General features: G+C 43.2%; 1 protein-coding gene and 1 pseudogene across 1 annotated transcript in view; one reads left to right on the top strand and one right to left on the bottom strand.

The window, feature by feature from the left end:
- Nucleotides 1-351: 351 nt before the first annotated feature.
- CLPR4 (CLP protease R subunit 4) overlaps nt 352-14,720 on the bottom strand; it is a 34,652-nt gene continuing 20,283 nt past the window's right edge. The window contains exons 2-7 of the mRNA XM_087663267.1: nt 8,461-8,664; nt 8,335-8,390; nt 1,629-1,755; nt 1,465-1,542; nt 1,230-1,343; nt 352-889 (exon numbers count right to left, since the gene is read on the bottom strand). Coding sequence (XP_087519393.1) covers nt 821-889; nt 1,230-1,343; nt 1,465-1,542; nt 1,629-1,755; nt 8,335-8,390; nt 8,461-8,664 — 648 coding nt within the window. The 3' untranslated portion in view covers nt 352-820. The remainder of the gene's footprint in view (nt 890-1,229; nt 1,344-1,464; nt 1,543-1,628; nt 1,756-8,334; nt 8,391-8,460; nt 8,665-14,720) is intronic.
- Nucleotides 9,729-11,110, top strand: LOC148017225 (uncharacterized; annotated as a pseudogene).

The following is a 14,720-nucleotide window of genomic DNA, read 5'->3' as shown; positions in this document are numbered from 1 at the left end:
GGGACATATGCTCTATGAATTCATTCAATGAGTTCCATGGGGATGTGAAGCTGCATATGCAAACCCTTTTGGGCACTGAAAGTTGTTGCAGTGTTTGCTGGGTTATTATAACTTTCCAAACGGGCTTACAAAAAGAGTGCATCATCTATTGGAGGAGAGGCATCCTCCATTAAGAAGTATCAAGGATATATTTATTTAGACCCTTCAAATCCCTCACCAACCAAACAAAAAAGCTACATAGCAGGGTGAGCTTTTTGTACTCTTGCTTACTCCTTAGATAATGTTCTCTCTTTGTGTTTGAAAAAAGATACTGTCCATTCCTCAGGATTACATAGAATATAGAGAGACGCATTCTGCAACCCATCAATTCTTCTATATTGTAAAACAGTAAAAGGAATTCCTGAGTACAATATTCACTGTCAGAAGTGTTTCACCAAACATCCTGTTTGCAATGTTTCCAAAGAACTTCTGTTTTGGGGTTAACCTGCAACTTTCAAGCTTGCTATATATCTTTACTAAGAGAGAGCAGGGGTTGCCATACAAGCATGCTTAAATCCTAAATTTTATTCTGAAGATACTGTCCTCGTCCAAGAGACAGCACAAGACTTTTTTGGGTGAAAATCATGTCAAAGCAATACTCTGCTGTTACCATAATCTACAAAGACATTGGTCAAGATCAACAGCAGCGGCATCTGAGCCAATAAAAGCTCTTCAAGTTTAGTACTGTGGTGCTTTGCTTTGTGGTTAGACACACGATGATCTTCAATTGAAGCTTCTATCAGTAGCCAGTATCATTCAGCAGCTGTACACAATGCTTTCCTCAAATCAGCTGAGCCTTTCGAAGATCGGCAACCACCCCTTTTTCTTGCCCCTTCTCCGAATACAGAACCTGTATTGATGGACAAGGAATAAGACTTCAGAGCACTCACAGTAGTTTCTGTATCTCAAACAAGCTCCTCTGCACTAAGGGTCATAACAAGCCATGTCCTTAATCTTCAAACAAAGCTAACCACATTCACACATAAACACGAATATAAACAGCAAGGCTGTGCAGCACCTCGCAGGGTTCACTCTACTGCCTGAACATTAGATGCGTGTTTTGGATCTTTCTGAGTGCCCACAGCTACTTTTCAAAGAAAGAAACAGGTATCTTATGCCTACTGTACATGCCACATAGTGATCTTGATTTTCTAAAAAGGGTGTGAATGCAACCATGCCATTGGATATACCTTGTCGATAATGCCATAATCAATAGCCTCAGCAGGGCTGAAGTACTTTGGTCGCCTGATATCTTCTTCAATCTTTTCTTTTGAATGTCCAGTGTGTCTTGCATAAAGTGACACCTGAAACTCCCAATCACGAAGTCACACTAATTATTATGTACTGAAGATTCGTATGACATCTCGAACAAACAATATTTTGTGTGTGTGTAAAGTAAAGAAAAAAAATGCAACAAGGAGGCACCAGTTCATTTTTGACATTGCGGACTTCTCTCCGTGCAATATCAATGTCTGTTGCCTGACCCCGGAACTGAGCAATAGGCTGTAAACACAAGAAAAGTTCATTGAAGCTCAAAATTAAAGATGAGTAAGGATGCCACCACCATTAGATACTTAAACTAATTGTACCTGTTTTATCATGATTGTGGAAGATGGCAGGGCAGCACGATTTCCTTTAGACCCAGCTGCCAACAGTAATGCAGCCTCTCCCCAAGCATTACCGCAACACAAGGTGAATATAGGGGGCTTCACATACCTGTTCATGAATAATATACTGATAAATGCTTTTGCAAAACAAATTTATTATAACAAGAGATAATCATTTTTCCATGCAGCTGTGTAAAGAGCTATTTTAAAACAGCTATAGAAATGCATCACTGGATAGCATGCTTGCAACATATGTTTAGGGCTTTTCATTTTCCAATATACAGGCATGCTGCACGTGCACATGCTATATTCCAATCACACGATCCGGCTGGTTTACCTATCCATGTGCAGGAATTGTACCCTTGCAGACTCCCTTTACTATGGGACTATTCTAACCTTAACTTGTGTTTTTGGCAAAGCATCAGTAGAGAGTCTACCGGAGCCTCATTTAATGTCAGTGCTTTCATCGAGTACCGCTGAGGTTAAGACCAGTGTGATGGTGATCGGGAAAGGGGTCTGCAATGCAGAGAAGTATTTTTGATGGTCTACTTTATATATAAAACACCTTGATCCACATAGGTAGCTTTGGAACTTGAGTTACCGGCCAAACTGTGAAGACAGGTCCAGATTGCCTTGAGCATGGTGTACTGAGCCTAGTTAGGTCTGGAATCACCACTTGTATTAGTGTTCATTATATAGTGGGGTTGTGACCAACTAGGAGACCAGACTAGCAAGATGATCTGAAAGAGGGGTTGTTGGGAGCTGTTGAGCCAAACTGTGAAGGGTGACTGTTCAGAGTAGACAATCTTAGAAAATGGAAACCAACATGGAGGAGGAATAGCTCTCAATGAGCACATGAATGTTCCATGTGTAAGAAAAGAGTGTGGCATCCAAGCAATTCAATGCCCTAAAAGGGATCAATCAGATCCAACAATGCATATGGCATTATGTCCACTGCTAAGGAATGAGTCAAACGATAACCGTTGTGCAATCAGTTGTCCAGATATGCTAAATGGTCAAAACAGTAAACATTCCCATAAGTGCCAATTAATAAAGCATGACAACGCACCATAAGCAAAGGATGGACCAAAGATGATGAACCACTTTGAACTTTGTTTTTTTTTTTTTTGGTTGATTTTTGTCCTTTAAAATATCTATACTCTTGCCCATAATACCCGGAGGCATCCCAACCCAAAGCAACCAAGGTATGGCATCAAACAAAGAATGCACCTTGTGTGAGAAAACGGTACCAACAATGGAGGATAAGTAAGCTGTAGCAAGAGAGTAGAGTGTACTTGCTGACCTGAACTGAAAGAGTGAAAGTAGTGTCACTAACTAAATGTCTACAAACGCTAAGCAAACACATTACATTGACACTTGTATAAGTGTCCACACCACATGAAATACATTGGCCATTGCCTAGAATTACCAAATTCTAACACCCCTTGTATGCCAATGTCATGAAATACAAGGATGATCAATTGCCAAAGGGTAATAAGTTTGAGGACTTTCAAAAAGCCTCAAACTTCTCACGTGGTAATGCTTTGGTGAAAATGTTTGCAACATTTTCTTGTGTGGGTACATACGTCAAACTGATCTCTCCTATATAGCATCTCTCTCTGACATCGTGATAATGCACCCCAATGTGTTTTATGCATGCAAGCATGAAACACACAATTACGTGCTACTGCAATAGCACTCTAACTCTCAGAAAGAATGGATGTAGGACCCTCCAATGGTATATGTAGATCGACCAACAATCCGCGCAACCAAACACATTCCACTGTTGTGAGGCTGCCTTGTACTCAACCTCACAAGACGAGGTAGCCACTGTAGGTTGTTTTTTGCTTAGCCATGAAATGCATGAACATCCTAGAAAGAAACAATGTCCACTAGTAGACTGCTTAGTGTCTACATTACTAGCCCAATCTAAATCACTGTAAGCCTATAAGTGCAAGTCCCCCCCCCCCCCCGGCGGAGAAATGATCATGCATATGACCGAGTACCTTGCAAGTATCTAAAGATCTACTTAACAACTTGCCATGCACAATTGGCTTTGTGTTTTTTGCGTTTAGAGAATTTTTTCACATGGTATCAAAGCCAAGTTCTCTTTGAGATACCTAGGATTTTGATCAGAAAGCTCATCCATAGAAGTAAGAACAACAGAAGGGTTAGATGACTTTCGACACTTCGACAATGCTTCAGTCTCCACAACCAAAAATATCCAAAAACAATCAGTCATGAGCCTCCCAACTTGCCTCTGCTAGATCCCCCTCCACAATCAAGACAATAGGGAAGACCCACTACTCACATAGCCACTAGTTCTTTTGCTCCCTCTTCACTTGAGTTCTCCAAAATGTCTGTCCATCCTAATGTTGTGGACTTCAGTTATCCTGGAGCATGTGTTGCCTCTCTTGAGAACCGACTTGATGAGTCCCCTTCCTACTCCGTGTTACCCTCTCCTTTGAATTCGTAGCCAAAAGCACTTGAGCCCACTTTCTCTAGAGACCATTCGGCCTAGCCGATTGTGGAGCCTTCCTCTGGTTCAGATCTCCATGATACTGACCATGGTTGCTTTCCACTCCCTACCTACAAATCACTTCATCCTTGTAGGGCACATTCTAGTTTGTCTTCTCTTTAGACTTCTCTGCTACACATTTCTCCTTTTACTTTCTCACATTCTTAGCATGCCTACCTTTTGGTAGTGGAAGTCCCATTCGCATTTGTCCATAGCACTCACTTGCACTTAACATTGAAGTCAAGGTTTGTATATTTTATGCTCTTATGTAGTTGTTTTTGCTTCCTTTTGCAAGTTGACATTTGCTTCTACAAGATCTACCACCTAGCGAAGCCTTGGATCGTTCAACATTCCTTCCTATGGTTGCATCTTTTGGTGGCTCTTCTTCTCCAAGATTGGTCATTGCCTCTTCAGAGGCCACCTTGGGACTATTCATTTCACAAGTTTTCATTTGGACATGTATCTCACTCTTCTTCTTTGGGTGCTACTCCATTCTGCCATCAACATCGACATTTTGAGGATAGAGGGGGTGCTTACTTCTCCTTCCACCATCCAATGGTGAGAGGGAATGGTCTACAATTTTCCCTTCCACCTTGCAAAGGGGCAGCTTATTCTCTTGATAGTGACAATGATGATGCTTCCAGATTTTGTTTCAGCCATTTTGTATTGTACATTATAGACATTTGTGACTTCATCCGCACTGTCAAGATAACATGATTGTAAAAGGGCGCTTGGGCAAGTGAACAATTCCCCTATGAGGGCACTGTCCAAGTGGGCACCATTGCATTGCACATGAGCATGAAAACTTGCATCATCCTTGCCTTACCCCATGCATTGGTATTTTGTTTGTGTTAATATGTATCTGTGCACATTTATCCCTTTTTCAACCACCCATGGGAGTGGTCAACTTTAGATCCACCGTACTTGTGGTATTGCACATGCAATCTCCAAAGGCAGTTTTTCCCTATGCTCGCATGCTGCCTTTGCTTGTCTTGCTTGCTCACCCATCGTATTGCTTTTCTCTCTATATACTCTCCATATTATTGGCACACGCACACACCCCCTTGGGAATCCCTATGCACTTATCCTAGTAGTATGTGGAATTGTTTTGCTTGTTTTATGAAGGCAATGGAGCTATCCATCCTTATTTCTTGTACCTCGAGACACAGTGACTCAATGGAATTACACTGATTTGAAGCACTCAATTAACGTTAAATCTTGTGAAAAACTAAAACTCAACCCTCAAAAAAGTCCATTGTTGATTCCATCCGCCTTTGCAAGACTTGCTAGGCCCCTGGGCAACCAATAAGCACCCTTGCTCTAATGCCTTAATCTCTCTGGGGTGATCACTTGGGCTCCCTTAGTAAGATAACCATCGCCTCTATAGTCTTGGTAGGTCATTCGACAGTCGACATGTACCCTTTGCCCGATGCCCAAGTTGCTTTTGGGTGGACACCTTGGGGTTTTGAAAAAAGGGAAAAAAACAAAAAACAAAAAGGGTTATTAGTCATGGCTCAATTTTGTGCCTGAGAGAGGGTGTTGAGCTAAAATTCTTAGCCTGACTTAAATAGCCCCAAAACACACTTAATTAATAAAGAAACCTTATTATTTTAAAGAGAAATGTATCCTAGAAAGTTACTGTGTTCCACATGCCAAACCCTAATTTGGATGCCTCAAACTTTCTATAAATAGGCATGCAACCCACCACTCTCCCTTAATCTTGTTTTTGCAGGTTTCAAGAGCCGTATCTATACTGCCCACATCCCATTCACAGAGGATATCGTAGTCAAAGCTTCTCATTGCTATCTGCTACCATCTGGCATTTGATTCCAGTCTTCGTCTCCACTGTGAGCTTTCGCTTATATCCTAAAGCTATCGCCTACATCTAGGAGCTATCGCCTATAATATACACTCTACATTTGTTGCTAACGTCATCATATGGAGCTGTCGCCATCATCCAAAATCTGTGTTTGTTGAGTTTCTCTCTTCGCCAATTGTTGCCTACACTTCCTACACAATCATCCACTGTTTCTGTCACCCAATTTTTCTCTCTCCTCACATACCTAGGTTTTTTGTCTTTCTCTCACCTCACTACCTATCTACATCAAATCCAGCCTCTCTAGCTGTGTTTGCCGGTGTTCAACACACAGAGGCTGCCTTGTTGCATTTTGGGATCCATTCGAAGTAAGACACACTCACCACCTCATAACCTCTACCTTGATCCCAGAGATACGAGAGTTCGAGGTTCAGTATTCACTGGATAGTGTGTTTGCTACATGAGCATTGTATATTCAATAGTCATTCATTTCATTATTAATTGTGTTCACTGCCTCTAAGTTACCCTAATCGTAACAGTGTTTTATGTTTATCAGTTTGTGCTTTGTCATACGATTGGTTTTGTGTTTTCTGTGTTTAACGCATTTCTTCACACCCCTTACCTTGGCACTCTCCAAGTAAAGGATTTTTAACGATTGCTACTTTTTTTCAAGCACCGGTTGAAACCCCCTACCATCAATTCCTTACTTGCCCGATCGTGAGGAAGATTAAGTCACTACTATCGGCCATTTGGTTACAAGTGGTTGGGTTACCAATGCTTCCAAAGGACTAGGTCTTTGGACATCCCAAATTTATAGACCCTGTGCAAGCGAATATGAAAGTGCTCTTTTCATTAGGTATGCAAAGCCATTTAGCCCGTTTTAAAGGGCTTTTTCATTGGTAGCTAGACTTGATTGAGTTAACAAACATTCTCCCTAGACAAGATTTGCTTGCTTGGCACACCGCAATTTCTTCTGCCCCCTTTAGTCACTCTATTTGCTTTTTGTGTTCATTGTGATGTCTCTAATTTCACACACGATGGCCTAGAGCTATCTTGTATCTTGTAATCTTATACTTTTTTTCGTAATTAATACAATTATCTTTTATGGGAGAGAGAGAGAGAGAGAGAGAGAGAGAGAACGAGCTCTCTCTCTCTCTCTCTCTCTCTCTCTCTCTCTCTCTCTCTCTCTCTCCAGTTTCTTAGAGAGAACGAGCTCTCTAAGAAACTGAAGAATCCCTACCAAGAGGGTGGACACATCGCAAAATACCGCATCCCAAGACCACGGTAAAAAAGTGTCCGTGTGTAAGAGACTATCCACACCAAAATGGCCAAGAAGAACACGATAAGTGTAACAAGCCTACTTGGAGTGAATGATGTGAATGTATACAAGGTATGGCAAATCAATCCCCAAATGGTAGTAAGCCTCAAGCCTTGCAATACACTTCAAACTTTCCTCTCAAAAGAGCCTTCTACAGTCATCTGCCACCTTATCCTCTATAGGGATATAAACCAAGTTGATCTCTCCAATATGGAGCCTTTCCTTGACCTGGAGATAATGCACCTCAATGTGCTTTGCCCAAGCATGAAATGTTAGGCATAGATGCAGATATACCAAGAGCTGAAAGTAAGTCAGAAACATCCCTCTGCAAATAAGCAAAAATGTCAATCAAAAGCCCAAGGAAGACATGAAGAAGCCCAAGAACAGCCATCTCAAACTCCTCAATTAGTACCCACTACATCAAAACCCCGCTGTAAGCTATGTGCTCACTATGACTCCCCTTAATGGTCAAATTGTCCATATACAAGATGATCAAGGTCACAAAACCAACCGCCAATCTGTCTGAAGAAAAACGCTTGCATAATACAAAGCTTTCTGTATCACTGCTGCTATATAGCACACTTGAGGTTACTTTTGCATACCAGTATATTAACAGCAGTGTGCTATTCTGTGATACATAGTGTACTATTCTGTGCTACATAGGAGACGTACCTTACATGTGGTTAGCATAGAGGTTACTCCTACAATGCAATTCTGTGCTATTAAAGATCCATATCTCCATACACAAATTGGATGGATAAAGAATATCCAGCAGTGTTGCAGTCCCATTTGGAAAGACTGACCCAATATTAATGCTGTCTCAACTCTAGCCCACTCTATTTGGACACAATGACTCAATATTAATGATGTCTTTACTCTAGCCCAGTCTATTATCTGGCCTTCCCTCCTGTAGCCCATAAGAACCTGCTTAATATGCATGTCAAGACATCAATCAAGTGATGCTTAAGGTAGATTGCCAAGCCTTCAGCAAATCCAAAGTATTCATGCTCATCAAAACAAATGCCATACAGCTTACCTCATGGTATCGTATATTGCAAAAGCTTCAGTTTCATAGCCTAATTTCTCACCATCCTGTAACCAAAACAACGTTTTAACACCTACAACATTCAAATTATATCAACTGACAAATAAGAAAATATACCTTGGTAGTGCCAGTGGAGTTAATGTACATGTAAACTGGCTTTTCTGCATCTTCATACTGAAGATAGAGTAGCTCAGCCATAATCAACTCAGTGACAGCAGGTACTAAGGACATCCCAAGGAACACAATGCGATTCTTAAATAGATAAGAAGGAAGATCTGGTGGTGGTTGTTGTCGGGCATCTCCACGTTGAAATGGAATTACCTATGAGAAGATCATTTGACTCTTCAAACAGCTTGCTACTGTAAAGTAAGGAGCATTAATGAATATGGTTTATATGCACGTAAGAGTTTGCAATCAGAGGCCGTTTGTTCCTAAAGCTGTAGAGCTGAGAGATGCTAATGTATGCACACACAATGATGACTAAACTCATAGCCATACAACCCTTTTATCGTCATCATTCAAAATTCTTCCAACTCAAAAGACGTGACATAATAAGGACAAGGGAGAACAGATGTCAGTCAAAGGTGGAGGAGGTCAAGTGGCTGGCTATCGAACCCACAGGGCATCCTTTCTAGCAAAGGACCTCAAAGCAACTATGCTTACACCAAATATAAAAAGATAGACTTGACGCATATACTTATGTAATTTGCATGTAGCAAGAGACATAATAAGTATAGACGTACCTACGTAAGAATTTGCATGAATGGAACACAGCCTGGCCACAGGAGTGCATATGGAAGTTAACATAGACATCTATCATTCATGCACAAAGCTATATTCTTGAAAGAAAAATTAATTTAATGGAGACAGTTTGTAGGAGCTTTGCCATTTGAAAAGGTGTCGAAATTGCAGCAGCCATGTATAAGATGTGAACCAAGACCTGTGAAGACATCATGAGATCATCTCCTTTGGAGCTGTCTTGATTCATGATCACGACTTCAAATAATTAGCCTGCACAACTAATTAAATGAACTTCAGGAAGTTTTGGCTGTTTGGTAGATTATTTTCTCGCATCAATGATGGTTCCATACTCTATGTACTTTCCAACTTTTCCTATTACATTACAAATCAACTTGATGTAGATCAACATTGGCTTCACAAAAGGAAAAAGGGAAAGGGTGGGCGCGGGGGGGGGGGGGGGGGGGGGGGGGGGGGGGGCGGGGGGTGGTGTGTGGGGGGCGCGGAAAACGGCAGGGGGGGTGTGTTAGGGAAAAATCTGAAACCGTGACAACTCTAGATTTATTAGTTATAACAGCAGGTTTGGAAATTAATTCCAGCAAATCAAATTTGCCTCTGCTAACAAACAAAGGATGGTGTGAGTTAATATGGCCAGGTGAAATCATTCCGAGAGCCATACTTGAGTTTTGGGCCCTCCTCATAAGCATTGTGTCTCTGAGCCATGTTGGCATCTAGTCATCTTTTTAGCCATATATATGCACCTCTGAATCGTGCCCAACTCAGTCCCTGAGCTTGACAGTAGTGCAAGCCATATTCTAGCTTTATTTACAAATAACCCCTTTATCTTGTATATCTGCTCACTATAGCCTTTTGTACAAGATCAGACATTACCTCTTCTAAAGGTAAGACCTTTCAATTTCCTTTTCATGTTTTGTGGAACAAGTTCAGTCACCCATGATTGAAAGGGGGATTTGTTAGTCATTTGACACTTGGAGTGCTCAATGCCGTACATTGAAGGGGACCAGTGTGTTTTTGGGTGACGATCTCACACCAACCCAACTAGCCCACATGAGAGAGTGCATGCCAAAAATTAAGGCAGCCAGGGAGGAGGGCAAACTCGCCTTCTACAGAGGAGGGAGAATGGTAGTCATGGAGAGGCGCCACAAATGACGGCGTGAGACCTATGGGACCTATGGGACCAGCCTTGCAGTGGCAGTCTGGAACTGTAACGGAGCCCTTCGATCGGATGTGGGAGCTTTTGAGGAGACATTCAGAGGAGAGATATAGTATTCTACTCAGAGACACATCAGGGACCACATACTACACTTCCACGGGTGACAGGCTATAGGTGGGAGTCAGCTTGCAGGAAGGAGACACACACAGACCACAGTAATCGCAGGTCGGGAGGAGTGGCAGTGTTATCCAGGGAGGAGCTATAGCAGATGATCCAGGTAGTCCGCAGAGATGAGCAGGCCAGATACATGTGGGTGAGAGCGCGTGGTGAGGAACGCACTTTGTATGTGCCATATGCTATTTTCCCCCTACGACGTCCCGATACGCCCCACCCAAGGGGCAATCACCATATGTGGCTTTGGATGAGGATATTTGGGAGTTCTCGAAGGAGGGTGAGGTTATCTTACTAGGAGACTTTAATGCTAGGACAGCCTCCCATCAAGTGTCCTTCTTTGATGCATCTAAGGAGATGCTACAGGAGCAGGATGTGTCAAAGCTACAGCTGGAGAGGACATCTCAGGATATGGGGGAAGTCACCGAATATGGAAGACACCTTGTGGAGATGGGCACAGCACACAGGCTGGCCATTCTTAATGGCCTGGCTAGATACCCCGTATCCGGCGCCTTCACATGTTATCCTCACCGACATGGTGCCAGCGTAGTAGACTATATTCTTGCCCCACCGATGCTGATATCTCACATCCAGGACCTCTCAGTATCCCCATGCCTTCTCGGAATTGCAATGGATCATGCCTACCTGTCATTCACCATCGACCTCCAATTCACTGACACATAGACCCATCATGTAACCCACCGGCACCCGAGATACCTCTTTTCCATAGAGACAGAGGATACCTATGAGGCGGAGATCCTTAGATTGTTACATGATGCAAACCCCGACGTTTCATTACAGGACTCAACAGTTCAGTGAGGCCCTACACATCGATGCAGGTGTAGCCTTCTCACACTCATGACCCACACAGAGAGCCTCCACCGGGGTGACACCTCGGAACAGCTGGTATGATGATGAGTGCCGTGAGACCAACGCATGGCTACAAAGAGAGAGAGCACTGGGATCCACTACCCACAAACAGGCACAAATACTCTTTAGATGCCTCACACGGTGGAAGAAGAGAACATTCTTGGCCCAGCTGGAGCGAGACCTATATCAGTTATTCTTGAGCCAGGACTCTAGAGAGGCTTGGAGGCTTTTCAAAGAGTATTGCCTGACCACACCTATTACATCCACCGCTGTCTGGGAGGAGTATGTAGCTAGTCTTTATATTGTGGAGGGTCAGCCACCTTGACCCACTTGAGCCTTGTCCAGAGACCACTTTCTTTACAGAAAGTAGGGTCCGAGAGGCCATTAACAAACTTAACAAAGGAAAGCCACAAGATCACGATGAATTAGTAGCCAAGCACTTGATCCATGCTAGAGATTTGGTGGCAGGATTCCTAGCTTACATGTTTAACAGAGCCATGTGTGAAGGCCTACCAGAAAGCTAGAGCACGAACACTATTGTGCCTATCCTCAAGTCAGGGGACCCTACTCTACCTAGTAACTATCGGACTATCATGGTTGGGCATACATTGGCTAAGTTATATGCTTCCATCCTTGAGCATGAGTTAAGCAGGTGGGCAGAGGTGTGGGGTCTTAGAGCCCAGGGACAGGCTGGCTTTAGGAGAGGCTTCTCCGCATTGGATCACATCCTCACACTCAGAGCAATCATTGAGGGAAGGGCCTATGGCCGACGGACCTACTGCTGCTTTGTGGACTTCCGCAAAGCCCTTGACACAGTACCGAGAGACCGAGAGACAGGTTGATAAATAGATTGCATACCATGGGAGTACCGAAAGAGCTCAGTTGGGGTATTTTGGCACTATATGAGAGAGTTGTGGGTAGAGTCCGGACACTTGAGGGCCTTTAAGCACCTATTTATTCCACCATTGGGATGAAGCAGGGATGCCCCCTCTCTCCAACATTATTTAGCCTGTACATTGATAAGATTGCTAACTCCATTTCACATGAAGGAGATAGAGGAGCTCCACTAGCTAGCACTTGGATACCTCTCATACTGTGTACAGATGACATTGTATTGATAGCTGACTCTCCAAAGGGTCTACAGAGACACTTGGATGCACAACACTCCTATACTTTGGACAGTGGGCTTTCAGTGAACCTTGGTAAAACCAAGGTGATGGTATTTAATACTACACCACAATGGGTCAGGAGATCAGCACCTAAATTCACATATGGATCTGAGGAGCTGGAGTATGTGGATTCTTATACATACCTAGGAGTCTTATTCACAGGGCCCACCTTTTCTATGCGAGAGGCAACAGACACTAGACTGACTCGCGGATATACAGCAATAGGTGGTTTGGAGAGGATGTGCTCACAGGTGCAATTCCAAGAATCCCATACCAAGCTATGGCTCTTCGATACACTGGTCGCATCCACACTACTTTATGGAGTACAGATATGGGGGCCTAGTCTTGACCACCATAGCACATCAAGGCACACTTATGACGGATGGAGGTCGATAGAGAAACCCCTAGTGTCCATGATATCCAAGATGATCAAATGTAAGGCCTCAGTGCCACATGAGATCATCAGAGCCGAGCTAGCAACTACACCAATTGTGGTAGAGGCCCTCACCCGATCGGACACATACATACATAGCCTATGGGACTTACCCAAACACATATGCACGGTTGGCCCTTGAGTCCTACAGGCAGCTTGCCAGAGAGGGTGATACTTCATGTTGGTATGCACAGATGTCGACCTGGTTTGAGCTGCATGGCTTTAGCATGGACAAGTTACCCCCCTTCCAGTACTCCCTTGATACACCATCTCTTGACCTGAGCAGGTTGGAGATCCACAAGATCATCAGGATGGATCTTACCCAGTTGGATATCAGGCGGACATGGTTGATGTCAGGGCAGAAACTAGGGACAAAGATGGCTTTCTACCATACGCATTTCCTTTATACTACAGATGATGGATTTATTGTTCGCCCAAGATACATGGACACCCACCTTTCCCATGGGAACAGATGGCCAGTTGCGCACCTCCTCACATCAACTAGAGATTGAGACTGGCAAATATAGATCCATCCTACCAGAAGAGCACATATGCCAGATATGCCAATTAGAGCCAGAGACAGAGGAGCATTATATTGGCCACTACCCAACGTATTATGAGGTCCGTGGCGTTTCCACTGTCTCTTTAGAGACGGATTTGGACCACTATCCAAAGTCATGGATTTTACCGATCAGCGATGCCTTGGCCTCTTTCTTCTTGAGATACAACGGCTTCGTGACATGCGCCTCAGGTCTATAGCTGCCCCAGGACATCGAGGTTCTTCACAGCGGCAGCTCACAGACTTCTTTGCAAAGGAGACTCAGAAGACTTCAATACAATTACAGCCATAGTCCACACAAGAGCCTCTCTCACCGCCACAGCCCACACACAGACAAGGAGTACTAATTGATCGAGCCGCTCAGTTTAGCCAATCCAGATGTCCTAAGCCTCAGCACAGACACCAACGACACCTTCATAGGCGGATACAGGGGATAATTGCTCGGGCTAGAGCTAGGTCCTCCATACCCACATGAGACTATATCATTTGGAGCTCATTGTTACTAGATAAAGCTCTATGTTTTACACATAGCTATAGTTAGTTTCCTTTCTTATTTTGCTTTGTGCTACATACATATTTTGCCCAGACAGTTGTACCATCATACACATGATTGTAACTCATGGTCTCATAGGTCATTTTGGCCTTTTATAGATGTTAATATATCATTTCATTTCTCCATCCATACGTGAACGAATTTATGTATGAAGCTACATCTCCCACACCTGTTGATTATCGCTATTGGGCTTAAAACCCAACAAGATCCTCACATGGTACAAGAACACATGAAATAACATCTAATGTCTCAACTCTCAAAAAACAATCTTCTCCTTTATCAGAGACCAAAGTAATCTTCATCATAAGAGCTTTGTTACCCCTAGACTCTCCATCCATTGTGACTTTGCAAGGGTATGAGGCCAGCACACACAATCAATCCCATTTGCTATATGCATCCATCTACTACACACCTTCTTGTACTTGATTGCTCCCGCCCTATCTATACAAAGATGGAATGGTAAAGTCAAAGTTACCTGAAATCATCAGAGTTACCATAACCCAATTTCAATTCCATCTACTCCACAAATTTTTCCATCTTCAGCCCAGCATATCATCCACATTGACCCACTTGATACTTGGCCAAAGAGAAGTGCACTTCAGTCGAGGCAACTAGCTGGCGAGAATGTGCAGCTCTCAATCGGGAGACAAAAAAGCACCTTTGGAATGATTGGTCATCCAACATCTTCATCTCAGCCAAGCCCAATGGTA

This window comes from Lygodium microphyllum, chromosome 22 (assembly GCF_053477565.2).
Source record: "Lygodium microphyllum isolate KBCC chromosome 22, Lygodium_microphyllum_v1.1.10, whole genome shotgun sequence".
Lineage (NCBI taxonomy): Eukaryota > Viridiplantae > Streptophyta > Polypodiopsida > Schizaeales > Lygodiaceae > Lygodium > Lygodium microphyllum.
Note: the sequence above shows the minus strand (reverse complement) of the source record. Positions and strands in the feature narration are given on the sequence as shown.